Source organism: Pteropus medius, unplaced genomic scaffold (genome assembly GCF_902729225.1).
Source record: "Pteropus medius unplaced genomic scaffold, Ma_sr-lr_union100, whole genome shotgun sequence".
NCBI lineage: Eukaryota > Metazoa > Chordata > Mammalia > Chiroptera > Pteropodidae > Pteropus > Pteropus medius.
Window position 1 is genome coordinate 5,971,726 of NW_024343733.1, and position 16,727 is coordinate 5,988,452.

The following is a 16,727-nucleotide window of genomic DNA, read 5'->3' on the forward strand; positions in this document are numbered from 1 at the left end:
AAAAAACAAAAAAAAAACAAAGCAGTGGTGCAGGGCCGAGAACAGACTGACACATGTGGTAGGTGTATCAGTCAGGGTCTGTATAAGAAACAGATGGCACACCCAAGTTGGATCATCAGAGGAGGATTTAATAAAGGGACTATTTATAAAGGTTTGGGAAACCGTAGGGACAGTGTAGCACTCAGGCGGCTGGTAATAGCTAGGATCTTCATTACTTCTAGATCTGAAAGTTGAAGTTTGGAAGAAATTCCAGAGCCCAGAGAGAGAGAGTCGTGTGTGGAGAGGGCCGCCTAGAGCAGTGACCTTTAATCAAAAGATACAACCAACCTGAGGCGATCTGGCAAGGAGGGAACTTGAGGAATAAAATACTTCAACCTCACTCTCCTGTCCTCCGGTTCCTGCTGCTCCTCCCATTGGCTGTACCCAAAAGGCACCTAGAGGACAAAGGAGCCAGTGATGTCATCCAGACAGGTGGGCACCTTAGGGCAAAGGGCAGGATGGATGGAAACAAGGATCTGGAGGGGCAAATGGAAAATAACTGGTAGTGCAGACTTCATTTCTGTGTTGAATAAAGATTTGACATTTAAATCTTGGTATCTTAGTGAGACAAAGAAACCTTCGGTAATGATACTATGGTAGCAGATTCAGAATTGTCATTGGTTCATATCTAGTGAACACACTATAAAAAGTATTGTGCTGGGCATTCTGAGAGAAGCCCAGCAATGGCAAAAGAACCCGAGAAATGCAATGAATCTCCTTCCCGCTGCATGTATTTTTAAGACCACATCCCCGCTCTATCAAAGCACCCGTTTAGAGCTCTAAATAGTCAATATGACCCCAGTGGTCTCGAAAATTAGATGCTGCTTTCCCAGAAGCAAGAGAGTTTAATTCAGGCAAAACACCCAGGTTCTCAGTCTTGTTTGTAGCTGGCAACTGGAAGTTGTGTTCCTTGCCATACTGGTACCTTTTAGGTAGTAGCTGAATAGTCATTTTTCAGGCAAGGGGATCAGAACAGGATTTATCGGTGCAACTGTGGAAATTGGACTCGCTCTCACGAATGGAGTCAATTGTGGTCTCCCATTTTCTGAATCTGTGAATCATTCCCCTCTTTAATGAGGTCTGTTTGGAAGAGGGAACGGGTCGCCTTTAGTGACATGACTCTGACAAGCAAATCAATTCGTTCCATTTGTTTCCTCTTTGAAAACAGCAATCCTCGAGCGTTACATAATCTAATCTTCATGCCTCGCTGGTTTGTTCTGTCCTCCTGAGGAATTGGCAGATGGTGCCAATGCGAAGACCTGCATACACGCCTCGCAAGCCTCATGGTAACAAGAGAGTCGCTCACAGTGTCTGTCTCTTTGCTATGGGGTCCCTTGCTGGCATTTGTTTCCCTGCATTGGTTTGCTCTTTAGCATTTCTCAGGCACCACTGGCTTCTTGCCTTGGGCTCTCATTCCAAGATTGATTGGAAATGCTGAAAGCAGATAAAAAGAGAACAGAAAGTGAAGTTGAAAGGGCATAGAATTTGCCAGGTCTTTTCTAAAAGCCCTTTTCCATTAAAGCCTAAGTGTCTTTGAGATGTTAGCTCTAGACCTTCGACTTCCTTGTACATCTCGGGACAGGGCTGGCTGTGCCAAAGCTGGGAGAGTAGAGGTCTGCTTGACAAGGTCTCCGCATTGCTCTCTCTTCCAGTGAGTCATATACCTACACATACCTGATTGTTCCCCAGATAAGGCAGTTGCCTGGAATCCACCTTCAGGTCAGTGATGTCACCCTTGCTAAAGGAAAATTATCTCAGAACTCTGTAAGGTGAGGAGCCTCCCAGCAAGGCTCCGTCAGCCAGAACCACAATGTTTAGATGTCCAGGAAAAGACATTGCCTATATATCTCATCCGAAAACCCAGAAATGGCAGTTTTCAAGGAAGCAGAGGCTTCTTGGACATCCTGTGGTGGGTTTACTTCTACTTACATTTAGGACCAGAAATCAGGTGACCTGCTCTGGTATTGCCTTTCAGTTGTTAAAATATTGAAATACTTCCACATCGGTTGGTAAATGGTTACATCTTTGAGCTCCCAAGTGCCTCCCATCCCTCTGCTAATACTCAAGTCTGTTGAGAGGGTCTTATTTTCAGTAATTTCACAAATAGTTGTACCTTTCCATGCAGGAGGAACATGAGCTTCATTTGCTGAACCCATTTTGTTTCCAATCGTGTGATACCAGGAGGTCTGCTTGGTGTAGGGCCAGCCACAATGCCAAGTGCCACAGATGTAACCGTCCTGCTCACAGACTGCCCTGTTGGCAGACTCTGACTCTGGGTGGAACCCCCAGGCAATTAAAACATAGAACTTTCCCATCTGTGGCAAAGACATACCTGGTCCTTAAAGGTCACCTGTGCCTTTATGCTGGCTGGTCACTCGGCATCCATATTGTATGTAGATACATACAATAGAAATGATCTGTCTGAAAGGAGAAAATCAAACCAAACCATGACTTCTTTCAATTCCATTTCCCCGCACTGAGTCCAAGCAGAAGGGATTAATTTCTATAAAAACAATAATCTCTCGCTTCTTTTAATTTATTACTCATTCACTAAATATTAGGTTAGCGTCTACTGTGCTGTTATGTGTCAGTCACCGTGCGAGGTACTGGATATCCAGTAGTGAATAAAACAAACCCTATCTCTGCTTTCATGGAACATACAGTCTAGTGGGGAGACAGATAATCAAGGAGGCCACTGCGGTTGGAGCGTCATTAGGTCATCTGAACATGGGTTGCATTTCAGCTAATGGAAACTGCATGTAGGTAATGGTGACTTCCGGTGCATGGTATACTGAAGGTATGCATCTGCACTGCTGGAGTTCAGGGGTGTGGCATCTGTATTAAAGGAGTCATGCCTGGGGTGGGTGGTTATCACATCCTATACCCAGTCAAGATCTTAGAAAGGCTGGGAACTGCTCTGGATTAGGGAGAGGGAGGAATATTCTGGAAGAGAATAATGGTGATGATATGTTCTACTATTTGAAGGTCAGATATGCTGTTCTTAAAAGATGGTAACTTCTGACCATCAGTCATCTGTAGGAGATGGAATTCCCTTCATCTGTGTTTTTTCTCTCCTTTACCCTTGAAACCAAGAAACAAAAACAATTTACTAGCTCAGATGAAGGGCACCCACGGCACCCACAAGACCACGGATAACTAATGGCCTACATAGGAATCAGCTTCTGACAACTTCCGACACTGTCAAAGCTTTTCACCGAGTTCAGTTACCACTAGTTTGAAAATCGTAATTCATGGTCCCTAAGACAGTCCAGTAGTAGTTGGTTCTACATATCATTATTATTTTCACTTTATCTGTCCTGCTTGCTTGATTTTTCTTTTTATCGAGTTATAATTTATACATAGTGAGATGTACAGTCTTCCGTGTAAAGTTCAGTTTTGACACATGTATATATTCTTGTAATCCACATCTCTTTTCATTTTATTTTTAAAATCTTGGAATCCTCTTAAGTGATGAACATTTGGGTCCAAAGGCAGATTTCTGGAAAGGAATCCCCTGTTCAGTTCACTGACTGCCCCCTCCCCCCTCAATTTTTTTTCATCCAATCCTTTCCTGAGTTCCGCAATCACAGAGGACTTAAAGCCATAAGAACATTTTGTAATCCCGGCTTTCGGAAACCTAACAGAGAGATTTTGTCATCTGAAAACAAGGGAGAGATTAAGAGGAGGATTTGATTCTGACAACAGCAGAAAGGAACAAGCTAGACAAGAAACATCACAGAGAATTAATTCAGGCACCACCGTGCAAATGCTCTACAACCTTTTTCAAGACTCCGAACCTGACATACAGCCTGGTCAGTAATGATCAGTTTTTAAAGGAGTTTATTACAGGAGGAACATGGCATTATTAACTGGAGATCTGTTAAATGAGAGATCCATACACATTTTCAGAATTTTGTCCTTAACCCTGCCTTACTCCTCCTGAATAGAGTCTCTTAAAAATAAGGCATAAAGATGGCTAAACACTCTGTTCTCTCTAGACCAATGTCATGGTTCCAGGCCAATGTTCTCCAACTGCCCTCGGATGCCAGGATGTCTTTCTAGCACTCCAAAACAGCTCTTCTTTTGCATAACTTTCACCAAAGGTTATACAGTCAAATAATATAACATGTAATTACTTAATAATTACAATTTGTATAACACTTAAAGCAAGTGAGAGGCTTTCTGTGAAAATGCTTTCAAAGCTAGAAAGGTGTATATATATATATACAACGCAAAAGAATTATTTAAAAATTGTTTCTATGTGGCAGGATATTTACAGTAACTATATTCCCATTATATTTCACAGAGAGGCAAGCCATTCTCATTTTCCACATCTAAGACTTTCTATGTCTTAATGATAGTATTTCTGAAATACTTCCTGAATCTGACCCAGCAGATTTAGTCCTTATTTAGTCTACATTTAGTCCTTATTACCTCCCCAGCAGACTTAAAGTACATAAAGAAAAGCATGATGTTAATTTATTTACTGCTCCATTCCCAATGCCTTGCATATGGTGAGTACGCAATCATTTTTGTTAAATGAATAAACCTAATTTTCTTATTGCTGTTGCCTTTAGTGTCCTAGTCTACCCCACAATGAATCAGCATTATCTTAAAAAACACAGTTCTGCTTATGCCCTGTACACACTCATAACGGCTTCAAGGACTCTCTATCATTCAGAGAATAAAAAAAACAACTCCTGAATATCACGTTCAAGATCCTTCACAGTCTGGTTTCAACCACCTTTCCAGCCCTTATTGCTCCACCCCACTCCGCCCGCAAACCACTAAATGATTCTCAAACACACTATGCAAGTTCACGCTCTCAAGTCTTCACTTTAAACTATCCCCTCTGCCTGGAATGACCTTCCTAATTCATCTGGTGTAGTTTTACTTCTCCAAAATGCGGCTCAGATGTCATCTTTTCTAAGCCTTCTCCATCTCCCCTAAAGCTTCTGCTTTGGTGCTCCCATATGACCTAGCTCGTCATTTCCCTTATCTTCTAGTAGGTTTTATCCTTCCCACCCCCCAAATTCCTTGAGAGCAGGGACTGAAGCTTACCATAATTCTTTAAACATCTCCCAAATCCGATCAGTACTTACCACCTCCCCCTCTATCACTCTAGTCCAAGCCATCACTCTCTCTCACCTGTTCCATGTGACAGCACCTGACTGGCTCCACGTTGCCACACTGCCATCCAACAGTGGACTTGCTGCAAAGCAGCCAGTGATCCTTTAACAATGTAAACAACCATATGCCACTCCTCGGCCACAAACCGCTAGTGGCTTCCTTTCCCACTTAGGAAAAAAATAAAGCCCTTAGCTGTCTGGCCTCGGCCTTCCTCTCCAATTTCATTTCACCAACCCTTCCCCTTGCTCATTCCAGCCTCACTTGTCTCTGCTTCTTGAATATGCCAAGATGTTCCCTCCTCAAGACTTCTGAACTGACTACCCTCTGCCAGGAATGCTTTTCCTCTGGGTATATATGTTCCCTTCCTTCATTGTGGTCTCTGCTCAAATGTCCCCTCCTCAGAGAGGCCCTCCCTGATCACTCTCTAAAATAGCACTCTCCATTAAGCCCTCCTCTCTTACCACTTTATTTCTCTTCACAGCACTAAATGCCACCAGTGTGTCACCATTAATTTCCCATGCTTTTATATAGTTGTTTATTTGTCTGTCGCTGAGGATAGAGACTGTTCTGTTCACCACCATGTCCTTGGTACCTAGTACAGTGCCCGGCAAATAACAGGCACTCAAGTATTTGTTCAATGAATGGATAAATCTTTGTATCCCAGGCACCTAACACAGTGCCTAGTTCTAGAAGTATTTTTAAATGAATAACCAAATTAACACATTTTACAAATGGAATCTTGGCACATATCCAGGATTATCCAGGATCTGCGTGCAAGTGTTTCATCCATTCACTTCATGAACATAATCTGGATTTATTTTGTTTACTCTGTTATCATAGGTGATGTAACCAGGTTCTTAACTTTTTCAGAAACTAGTTACTGACAGAGGTCTTGCCCAAGAATATTGAGGGAACTTCAGAAGATAACCATGAGTAGCATAGCAGGGATTTGGAGTACCCTTCAAACCATCGCCTCTCATCAGCTCCTGCGGGATTCTGATAAGGGACATCATTGTCTGTGATTTACACAGAATGTCCATTTGTTGTTAATCCTGCCCAACACTGACTAGTCTCAGGGCTGGAACAGGTAAGATACTGATTGACCCCGAACTCTGAGTGCGTGGACCCTTTATACCCTTCATATCCGAGTGGATATTGTGCTGAAGCTTCAGGGTGGCGGCACCCCAGCCTGCCTCAATATTTGTGCTTAGGAAACCTGAGTGGCTTTGATATGGCTGGCCATTCAGTGCCTTATTGTAGTTGAGCTGGGGAAGTTTGCCACGCTTCCCTTGTTCACTTTGGCGTCTGGGCAGTTGCTTTCCCCACCCATCCTGTTCTTAATTCCTTGCATCTGGGTATGTAAAAAAAGCAAACAGTGCAGAGAAGGGCGAACACTTGCATGAACGAAGCAATTTGGCAATCTTTCCACCTGTCCTCCTATTGAGGCTAAGTGGCGACCAGACTTGCCCTATTTTCATGCACGGGTGGCATTAGGGCCAGAGACTGAAACAGAGAGAACCTGGGGAGTTCACACCTCACCAACCTTCAAATCTCAAGTACCCTATTACTAAAGGGGTGGTAGATGGGGCCTCATAAGGTCCAGAGGGAAGAGAACCAGCTTAACTGCACGTGCGTCCTGTTTCAAGCACTGCCGTAGGCCTTTCGTGTGCATGGTGTCATCCGATGTTACCAAGAAGTTAGTTATGATTATTATCTGCATTTTACAAAAGAGGTAAACAACGTTCAGACAGATCGATGACACTTGCCAAGTGACCAGATGTTAAGTGGCAGAGCTAGGATTTGAGATTCAAAATAGGCCTGTGTGACTTCCTGGCTGCCTGCCGAGAGCAAAATTTTCTCTAACATCTAGAAGGGCATGAAGGTGAGGGGAGACGAGAGCTGGAGGGGCAGCGAATGGGTCCTACCTGAGACTTGATCATCACCAGGCCCTGCAAAATCCAGATTATACAGATGCCACCTGGCTTCTCTTTTGTTCTGAGAACTGAAAATTCTGTGGCTGATTTACCAGGGTCATTCTGGTCCTATTCCATGGTCGTGGGACTGGATGAAGCGGCCACAGAGTGGAGCCCGTCCTTCCAGCCGTGCCCTTTCATGCCATTCTGCCTCCTGCAGAATGTTTGTGAGTAGTGGTGTCACAGAGTTTCTTCATCCTCTCTTGGGTCTGTCTCTAGTGTACTGCACCTTTCTCGTCCTCAGTTCCAAAGTTGTACCCCATGGGGAGTGCACCCCGCCTGTATTCTGGAGGTTCCAGCGGTTCCGGGTCCCTGTAGGAGCCTCCAGGCGTGTGAAGGGTGAGTGCCGGCGATACTAAGGGCTGGGCATCTTTGGGGCCCTTAGCCAAACCCCTTCCCTTGCGCTCCAGGCTCCGCGCCGCAGCGCCCCCTCCGCCGCCAGGGGCCGCCCGGAAGCGGGGCTCCTCGAGCGCGGGGCGGGGAAAGGGGCGGGGCGCGGCAGTACCTGGGCCGCCCGGGAGCCGGGGGTGGGCTCTCCGGGGACAGTCGGCGGCCCCTCCAGAACCGCATCGCCAGCCGCCGGGGAACTCAGGGCTCCGGGCGTAGAGGCTGCGTTGTCACATGGGCGGCGGCGACGGGGCCGCATTTAAGCGGCCGGGGTACGGCGCCCGCCTCCAGCGCATCCTTGGGCTTGGCTCCCGCCGGGCGCCCCGCTCTCTGCCCGCCGGGGGCTCCGCGCCGCGCCGCACCGCGCCGCCCCTGCCGGGCCATGCGAGCGCGGGCCCCACCGCGATGAGCTCGCACATCGCCAAAAGCGAGTCCAAGACGTCGCTGCTGAAGGCGGCGGCGACAAGCGGGGGCAGCCGGGTTCCCCGCCACGGCCCTACCCGGGAGCCAAGGCTGCCTAGTCGCCGTCCGCCCGGCACCTGCCCGGGCACGCCGCCGCCGTCCGGGGACCCCAGTTCGCGGAGGCCCCTGTGCCGGCCGGCGCCGCGAGAGGAGGGCGCGCGGGGGAGCCGGCGCGGGCTCCCCCAGGCGCACTGCAGGCCCCGGGAGGCGTTGCCGACCCCGGCGTCCCGACCTTCGCCCCCGTCGCCGCTGCCGCCGGCCCGAGGGCGGGACGGGGAGGAACGGGGGCTGTCCCCGGCACTTGGCCTCCGGGGCTCCCTGCGAGCCCCGGGTCGCGGGGTCTCTGCTCCAGCCGCCGCGTCCGAGGCAGACCCGTTCCTCCACCGGCTGCGCCCCATGCTCAGCTCCGCCTTCGGCCAGGTAAGGGCCGCGCCTCCCGTCCGTGCTTGCTGGAGAGGCGCTCGGGACCCTGCCGCGGCTGAACACCCACAGCCGTCCTCCTGCTACCTGCGGACCCCGGGGTCACGCTCCCCCTAGTCCTGCAGCTCTGCTCCCTAGCCCGCGCTCCTCCCCCGTGCCTGATTCAGCACCCTGTGCGCTGTCCACGCTCGGGGCCTCTTCTGGGCGAGGCACCACCGCTTAGCCTCCCTCCCTCTGCCAGAATGGGCCAGTCCTGGAAGGAGTTGACCTCCACAAGCCGCCTGGAAATTTGCAGGGGTCAAGGAGGGGCGCTCTGAGCAGGTGGCCCCAAATCCACTCCTCTAGCCTCTGGCCAAGACCACCAACCAGTGAACGACCCGAGAAAGCAATGGGTTGGAAGTCCTGGGGTCAAGAGTGGGAACCTCGGGGCATACAGCCTTGCTTGCGGATGAAGGACACTAGCCATTGCCTGTGATGCCCCCAGACCTGGGAAAAGTTCCGAGAGCTAAAATGTGAGAAGAGAGAAGTGTCTGGGTAGGCATGAAGGAGCTGTACAGAGCTATTGCTCAAACTGCAACTTTGAGGTGTTTTAAGGAGGTTGTCATCCCAGGGGTACCATTAGGATGGCAGGTGGGCAGTTGTGAGTCACAGGACGTGGAATAACATCCAGCAAACCCTCGTTTGAGTTGGCATGCATTCTAGGATCAGAAAGGTCACTAAGGGATCACCAATGGCTCCTTTGGTTTCCTCTAGGCCTTTCTCTCAAGGGTCCCAGGCAGCTGGGCATCTGCCCTTTAAAAACAGCCCTGTAGTCATAATCCAGGTCTGCAGTTTGGGGATGTGCTGCTGGGGAGAGAGGCTCAGCAGAAAGGAACCTGTGAACTCCTGAGCAAAGCCAGGATTTCCTCCAGGTTCGAGTCCATAATTAAGTCAAACTCACTGGCACAGCTTTGAGACAGTTCTGCGGCAGCCAAGGAGGGGTGTGATGCGGAGGTCTGATCAGAGCGTTTGCATGGTGTGTGGGGGGTGGGTGCAAGCATTTCTGTGCTTGGATGTAGTGTAAAGAAGCTGTTTTAAGCTCCTGGCTTGCCATGCTGGATCAGAATTCCAGGGAGGCCGTGTGTGTTTTGCTTCAGATCTGCAAATTCCTTTTCAAAAAACTACTCCTCGGTGGCTGATGCCGGTCAAGGTCTGACATGAAGGCAGCTGCACATGGATCTGGGTTGCACGGGGCTGCTGTGATAGGGCAGCAGTGTATGGCTTTGTTCCTACCGGGAGCTCTCGTTAGCCGAGTTAGCTGGAAACAGTTCTCCAGTGTAGAGATTTGGATGCAGAGCTGTGAGAGTTAGTGCGGCAATGTGTTGAGGGAGAAGTTCACTGCAGTGGCTTATGTATTAGTGAGGAGGTGTAGGGTGTTTAGAGCAGCAGTGGTCTGTGGAGCGGGTCTGGATTGCAAAAGGAATGCTGTATTTTGAATCGGTGACACCTATTCATACATTTATCAATTTTTTTTTTTGAGTATCTACTTTGCTCATGCATTTGCTCGGCTTTAGGGAGACAAGAGAGAACAAGATAGTTAGGGTTCTGGATAGTTTGGAGCTTACAATTTAGCAGTTTGCAAGGGTAGGCCATTGGCCCACAGTCACACACTTTCTAGTTATTTAGTTTGCTGGTGATCTAACTTTGTTCCTAGAAAAAGAGCCCTTTCTTTCCAGTCTTGCAGAATTTGCCTGCCTGGGGCCTTTGTGAGCTCAGAGCATCTCAGCTACCTGATTTTCCTCCTCCTCTACTTTTTCGGTCATTAAATGAAGAATATTCTCCAGCCCAGTGTTCTAAAATGTCACCAGAGTCACCTGAGTCAGGAAGGGGTAGAAGGTCCCATCAAATATTTACTACCTCCCTCTGGAAGCTGTTACTTCTGGAGCTGCTGATTTTTTCTTTAAAGTTCAGTGCGTTCCGTTTAGGCTTCCTGCTGATAGCTCTAAGGGAGCTGCATGAACAACAAAATCTGGCCTGGGACTTTGTATCAGAGTTTCCAGTCTCCTGTGAGAAGCTGGAATCAGTCTTTCCTTCCCTTCTTTTTGCACTGAGATTTCTGTCCTTAGAGACAGAGTCAGGACCAAGAGAAGGGCAAGGGGGTTCTAAATACAGAAAGTTTCAGATAGGATCTGCTTAGGGTAAAATATTAACCCTGAGGAAGTATATTTTTTTCATGTCTCCCGAGTTTATTTTTTTAACCATAAATGAATCCTTTAACCTCATTCAGCCTGTTTCTATATCTGCAAAATAGGGATAATCATAGGACCCCAGTTGGTTTTGGGGAGATTAAACGGGATATGGAGATATGTACAGAGCTTGGCTCAGTGTGTGGCCCAGAGCAAAGGCTCTATCAATGTTAGTTGTTATTATTATTATTATTGTTGTTGTTGTTATTGATTAACTGCCAAGGCTATGTCAGGCCTTCTTCCTGCCATTTGTAGTAGAATCAGGGAGAACCAGGGTTCAAAGTGACACTGAAGGTACCAAAAATACACTCATGCATTAGGGGAAACAGGAATTAGGATTCTTTTAGTGACAGAGCGTCCTTACTGCTTGCAGGGAGACAGTGTGGTTTTAATGCTAAGGCATGGAACAGTGGCTTAGGAGACAGTGGAACTGCAAGTTCCAGTCTCAGCTCTGTCATTGCCTATTGCTGTGACCTTGGGCCTCTTATTTTCTCTCTCTGGTCTGAGTTTCCTCATCCAAGAAATAAGAGTGACAAAAACTACCTTGCAGAGTTATTATGAGGGTTATACGAGATTAAGGATATGAAATGATCTAGTTCAGAGTGGGTGCTGGAAAAAGGGCAACCCTCATTAATGTTCTTAATATAATAATTGTCTGAATGAGGGCCTGTGTAAGGTACTTGGAAAGCTGTCTCTGAGCCAAACGAGGAAGGCCATTAAAGGAAGGAGCTGAATGACAAAGGACCTTCCCTAGTACTCTCTTGGTGGCCAGCTATGGACATACCACCCAGCTGCCTAGAGAGAAGATGTGCTATCAGAAATTAATTCAAAATAGGCATGACTTGGGACAATTCTTGGCATTGGGTCTTGGAAAACTATTTTATAAACAGTCTTTCTGCTCCTTGCCCTACGTTTAGAAAGAAACACTCTTGTAGAGGAGGCAATTGTGAATTAAACTGACAGCTCTGCCCCATTCTTTTTTTTTCTAGCTTTAGAGACATCTCTTTTGATTTGGGTAGGCTATTCCAATTCCCAAACTGCTTTGCACATAGTAGGATCACTATGATCCTATATACTAATGAATGAGTCAATGAATAAATGACTTGTATCTCCAGCCTCTGGACTGCAGGGCTTTCTTAGCTCCTATAGTTTAGATAGGAGAGAGAGAGCATGAGGGTTTGGCTCCTAACAGATTCAATCACACTGGACCTATGTTCCTAGGATGAGGGCTGTGTATAGTACTCACTCTTGCCCCACCAAGTGTCTCCCTACGAGTGTCTCCCTACAGCTTGCAGAAAGGGCTGGGAGCCCCTATTGCCTTTCCTCTGGGGCCTGGGGAAGGGGAAGGAGAAGGTCAGTCTGTGGTTAACATCAATCATGGGAAGTCCCTTGGGATATCTGTGTTTGCCTCTGGCTGTTTTAGGGAAGCAACAAGGGTATTGGAGACCTCAGTCTAGAGCCCACAAAACAACTGAGAAAATATCTTCTCATTATCTTATCTGCACAGCAACCTGTGAAGGTAGCATTATCTTCCTCCATTTTAGAGATGAGGAAACAGGTCCAAGAGAGGGGAAGTGGTTTGTCCAAAGGTCACAGAAGACTGTGATGTGGTCTGCCTATCTCTGAACAACCTGCCTGTGCCACACCATGCTGGTTTGGAAGTCACCTTAGTATGTTTCCTATTTGTCAGAAGCATCCTTAAAGCACTTCTCAGGTTATGACCTAGCTTTCCCTGAGCGTCTTAGCACTGGGCTGCCATCCAAGTTCAAATGCTGGTGGTAGAACTGATCAGGGCCACTGAAGGCAGCCTCCCTCCTAATCAGGAATAATCAGCAATGGGTTTATCCTTCTCATCCCTCTGATCCTATTATTCCATTCCAGTGCTCAAAGTGTGGCTTGCGGGGAGGGGGTGGTGCGGGGCTGCTGCCACAGTGAGTAGGGATGGGGAGGTAGGACTGTGCGATGTGCTTTGCTCCTTCAAGAAGCCCCCACCATTCAGCCCTTTTAAAAATTTTCTGCCAACTGTCACTTCCAGATCATCAGTTACCCCTGTCCCTTAGGACCACCAGCTAGCTCCTGGGGACCTGCCAAGTCCAAAATAGCTAAAGCAAGCTCTGGGTTTGAATCCCTGAATCTCTTGCTGCCCTTAAGCCTCAAGCCTCCTTGAAAAAGGATGAGGTTTCTTTAAAGTGCGTGACTTTTCCATAGGGGCCTGGTTTTGCTGTCTTCTGTCTTCTGTTTCCAAGGACAGAGGCATATCCCAAGGTTGACAAGTGGGTGCTGTGTTCTGGGATGGCCTGCAGGGGGCAGGAGTCACCAGGTCTGAGTGGATGCCCTGCTGTGAGAATGGAGACCATACCCCTCCCTTTAAGACCTAGAAGGTGCCTGGCACTGTGCCAGACCCTTTGCATGGATTATCTCATTAACTGCTCACAAGAGCCCTTATTGAGGAAAGGGTTATTAGAGGACCCATTTTATAAAGAAAGAAACTGAGGCTCAGAAAAATGAACATGTCCTAAAGGTCACATAGATGCTAGGCAGCAGGGTGAGATTTGAACCCAAGTCTGTCTGACTGCATTCCAAGCTCTTAGCCTCTGTGTCAGTGGTTCTCTGCACTGGCTGCAGGTTAGAGTCTCCCGGAGTACTCAACATCACCAATGTCCAGAGCCCACCCATATCTAATAAGTCAGAATCTCTGGGGAAGCTCCCCAGTGAGTCTTATCTGCAGCTAGCATTGAGAATCTCTGCTTTATACTGCGCTGCCTTTTTATGTATCTACTTGTGTAGTCGATATGAATTAAGTTTGTATCTGAAGCCTAACCCATCTCTCCTCCAGTGAGGTCCCTGGTGAACCCTGGCTTTTCAAAAGAGTCTACAAATGGTCAGTTTTCTAGCTTCGGTCTACAAGTCTTTCCTGATGCCCCTGGAATAAGTCAGATTCCTCTGCCTCAGAGTTCTCAGAGTTTTTGTGTTTCCCCTTCATAGCATTTACCTGAAACATAATTAAATGTGTATTCCCTGCTCTTTAATCTCTCTTGCCCAGCTGCTAGGATGTAAGCTCCCTGAAAGAAGGGACCGTGTTTATCCTGTTGCCCACAGCATTTCTAGAGCCAGGCATAGTGCCTGGCACATGAACACTGGACAAAGGGTACTTCTTTTTTTCCATGTTAATAATTATTTATAGAGTACCCGTTATGTGCCATGCACTTTCCCACATACGCTTTATAAGCAAGAGAGAGGAAGCCCCATTTTCCACGCACGGAAACTGAAGCTCTGAAATGTGAGAAGTCAGAAGCTGGCAGAGCCAGGACTCAACCCCAGGCCTGCAGATACTTCTCATTCATCTGAGTCCATTGCTGTTCCTCATGACCCTGACCTCTGACCCCTCACCCCAGCCCCTGGAGATGCTGCTTCATGCTCTGTTTCTGAGGAACACGGCTTTGAAGAAGGCGCTTAAGTTGGCTGCTCACTCTTTCAATTCCAATTCCCCAGTGTCTTCACCCCCTTTCCTGCCCTTTAGGACCCAGTCTCCCCGCTCTGTCCCAAGGGGGTGCCCTTCTCCATATTCCCCTCTGGAGATTTGGCCGGAACAAAGTTACTGAATAACTCCCCAGGCTAAACCGTTCCGTTGTCGTCAGCAGCAGCACTGTCGTCAAGAGCTCTCCAGAGACCTCCTTCCCCAGCTCCCTGGCAGCGAGCCTGTGGCACCTTCCGGGCAGCGCCTCCACCCATCTTCTCTAATGGGAGTTCTAACCAGCCACCCAAAAAGTGGGCAAAAAGTTTTGGAAGAGGAGCCTCTTTGGACTGAAAACTCAGGGATGCGATGCATGTAAGGGTTGTTGCATCAGGGGCTAAGAGTTCGGCTTCCTGACCTATCTCTGGTGCCCCCTGCTGGGAAAAGCTGGGCGCAAGGAACCAGGCACTTCCTCTCCGGGGTCATCTGGCTGGGACTCGAGGTCTCAAATGTGACACTTGAGGCTTGCGATGAATTCACATCAAAGCTGGAACCTGGAGGGACGAAGAAGAGCCAGTCGCCTGCAAAGTTCCAGTCATGAGACCTGGAAGACCGCTTCGCAAAGGGCGGCCTCTCTGCTCTACACCCCAAGAAAGCCGGGCGAAAGATTCTCTCTGAGGATTAGGCAGAGGATTAGGAGAAGGTTCGTAGCCCTCACTCACGCCGTCTGTGCCAGCATTGCCTCCATCATGGGCCCCTCAGGACCCTCTTGGTTTCCTTTGGGTTGGAGAGAGCACTTGGTGAAGGGAGCAAGCAGAAGGAACTGCTCACTGCTGTTGGCTCAGCTGTGCTTCCAGTCCCTGGAGCCTCATCCCATTTCAATGACAGGCAAGTGTGAAAAATGGAGCGTGATGGAGACGTCACAAGATATCCCAGGCCCTCAAATGGAGCTGCTTGCTCTCACTCCAGCTGTGCTTGCCAGGGGGCAATTAGGATGTGTGTTTGTCCCTGTGTGCTCTGTGTGTGTGTGTGTGTGTGTGTGCGCGCGCGCGCGCACACAAGGCTGGGAGCTGAGAGGCACCCTGGCTTTGGGTACCCAAACTAGCCCGATTCTCCTTCTGGGTCTGCTGGCCTAATTCCCAGCTGCAGCTGTCATTCTAGGCCCCCTGCCCTGAGGCAATCTCCCTAGCAGATTTGGCAGCCGGTGGGAGGGCAGGGAGGGACTGAGGGAACTGGAATGAGCCTGAGCCCGAGACAGAGAGGACTGAGCACTAATCTGATGGACATGATCCGGCAGCCTTTTCCAGCTTGGCTGCCCTCTGCCATCAGCTCTCCAGGCTATTTTCTCTGTGCCCTGCATGCTCCCCTCCTGCCTTCATCTCCTTAAGAAAGTGCCCAGAAAGTTAAACCCACACACACAATCCACCAAAAAAAAAAAAAAAAAAAAAAAAAATCAGCAGGAGCAGGCAGACGAGTGAGAGAGCACGCGCGCAAGAGAGAGGACTCAGATTAGTCCTGGAGGAAGAGCACGGGGCAGAGAGAGGCTGAGGTTGGCGGTAACAGGGACTAAGGTCTCTTAGCCCCCGGGAGCCTCCTTCATGGACCTGGGGATCCTCAGAGGGGCTGCCTCAGCTTAGGATGGGCAACTGTGTCAAGTCTCCACTGAGAAATCTCTCAAGGAAGGTATGTTTCTGAGACCTGGGGCATGGGGAGGGGTTTGGGGGCATCATCTTCCCCCCTGTCCCAGAGGTTGAACGTGGAAAAGGTGGGCTTCTGAAGCTTGCCATCGTTGGTGTGGGTTCTGCCTGGAGCTACTTTCCTGTTTCCTACCTCCAGATTCCCTCCCTTCTGTGTCCCAGGCTCTGAGCTGAAATTGGGACTTGGAGCTGCATGGAGGACTGTGTTTGGGAATTCATACAAGATTTAGGAAAGAACTGCATACTCCTGAGATGTAAAATGAAAAGCATGGCTCCTTAGGATGTCAGAGTGGACAGACCCCTTAGAGCTGGATCAGAAGAGGGTTGCGCTGAGCTGAGCTTTGTCCCTGTTGCTGCTAAGGCTCTTCAGCAGTAGGGCTGAGGGCTCATTCACCTCCTTCGAGGGTCTCTGGTGGTCTCTAAGCCTTCAGAGTGGTGGATTTTGAAGTAGACCCTGTGGCTACTGAAAGGAGGCAAGCAGGGTATCCCCCTTCTACCCTCCCTAATTCTTAAGTCAGGTCAGAGCATCTCAACTTGGACCACACTGGTTCAGGGACCAGAATTGCTTCCATTAATAAATAGGATGTTGAGCAAAGGTGTCTATATGTCACTTTCTGTAGTGGATTTGTTGCTTATATACCAGGATCATCTCCTTTTGCAAGAATTTCTTTTGAAAAGCAAATAATCACCTCTAATGCATCTCTCATGCAAGCCTGGACTTGCATCTAGAGGGTTTTGCTTCAAGTGGGCTCTACCTGTATTCCTAGCCTTCTGTAGTCAGGCTGTAGAAGAAACTCATAGATTTTATTAAAGGAAGAAGGAACGATAGTGATGTTTTCCTGTGGTGCTTTCTTTTTCCAGATAAAGAACTTAATTGCCACTTAGATCAATTGACTTACCCAAGGTCTCAGATTAATTAATGGCACCTCTGCCCCCACCC

The 16,727-nt window shown here is 48.4% G+C and overlaps 1 protein-coding gene and 1 long non-coding RNA gene across 5 annotated transcripts in view; one reads left to right on the forward strand and one right to left on the reverse strand.

Moving 5' to 3' along the window:
* Positions 1-52: 52 nt before the first annotated feature.
* On the reverse strand, positions 53-7,660 carry LOC120606796 (uncharacterized). Its single transcript, XR_005653991.1, has 3 exons — positions 7,095-7,660; positions 2,372-2,460; positions 53-1,473 (listed from the first exon to the last, which is right to left on the reverse strand). It is a non-coding gene; the product is annotated as an uncharacterized LOC120606796 (long non-coding RNA).
* A 37-nt stretch (positions 7,661-7,697) lies between these two features.
* CABP1 (calcium binding protein 1) overlaps positions 7,698-16,727 on the forward strand; it is a 21,111-nt gene continuing 12,081 nt past the window's right edge. The window contains exon 1 of one of the 4 annotated variants that reach the window (XM_039868329.1): positions 7,698-8,411. In XM_039868329.1, coding sequence (XP_039724263.1) covers positions 7,764-8,411 — 648 coding nt within the window. In that variant the 5' untranslated portion in view covers positions 7,698-7,763. Of the gene's footprint in view, positions 8,412-15,039; positions 15,774-16,727 lie in introns of those variants that run through there. The other 3 variants (XM_039868331.1, XM_039868332.1, XM_039868330.1) reach the window with 3 other exon arrangements.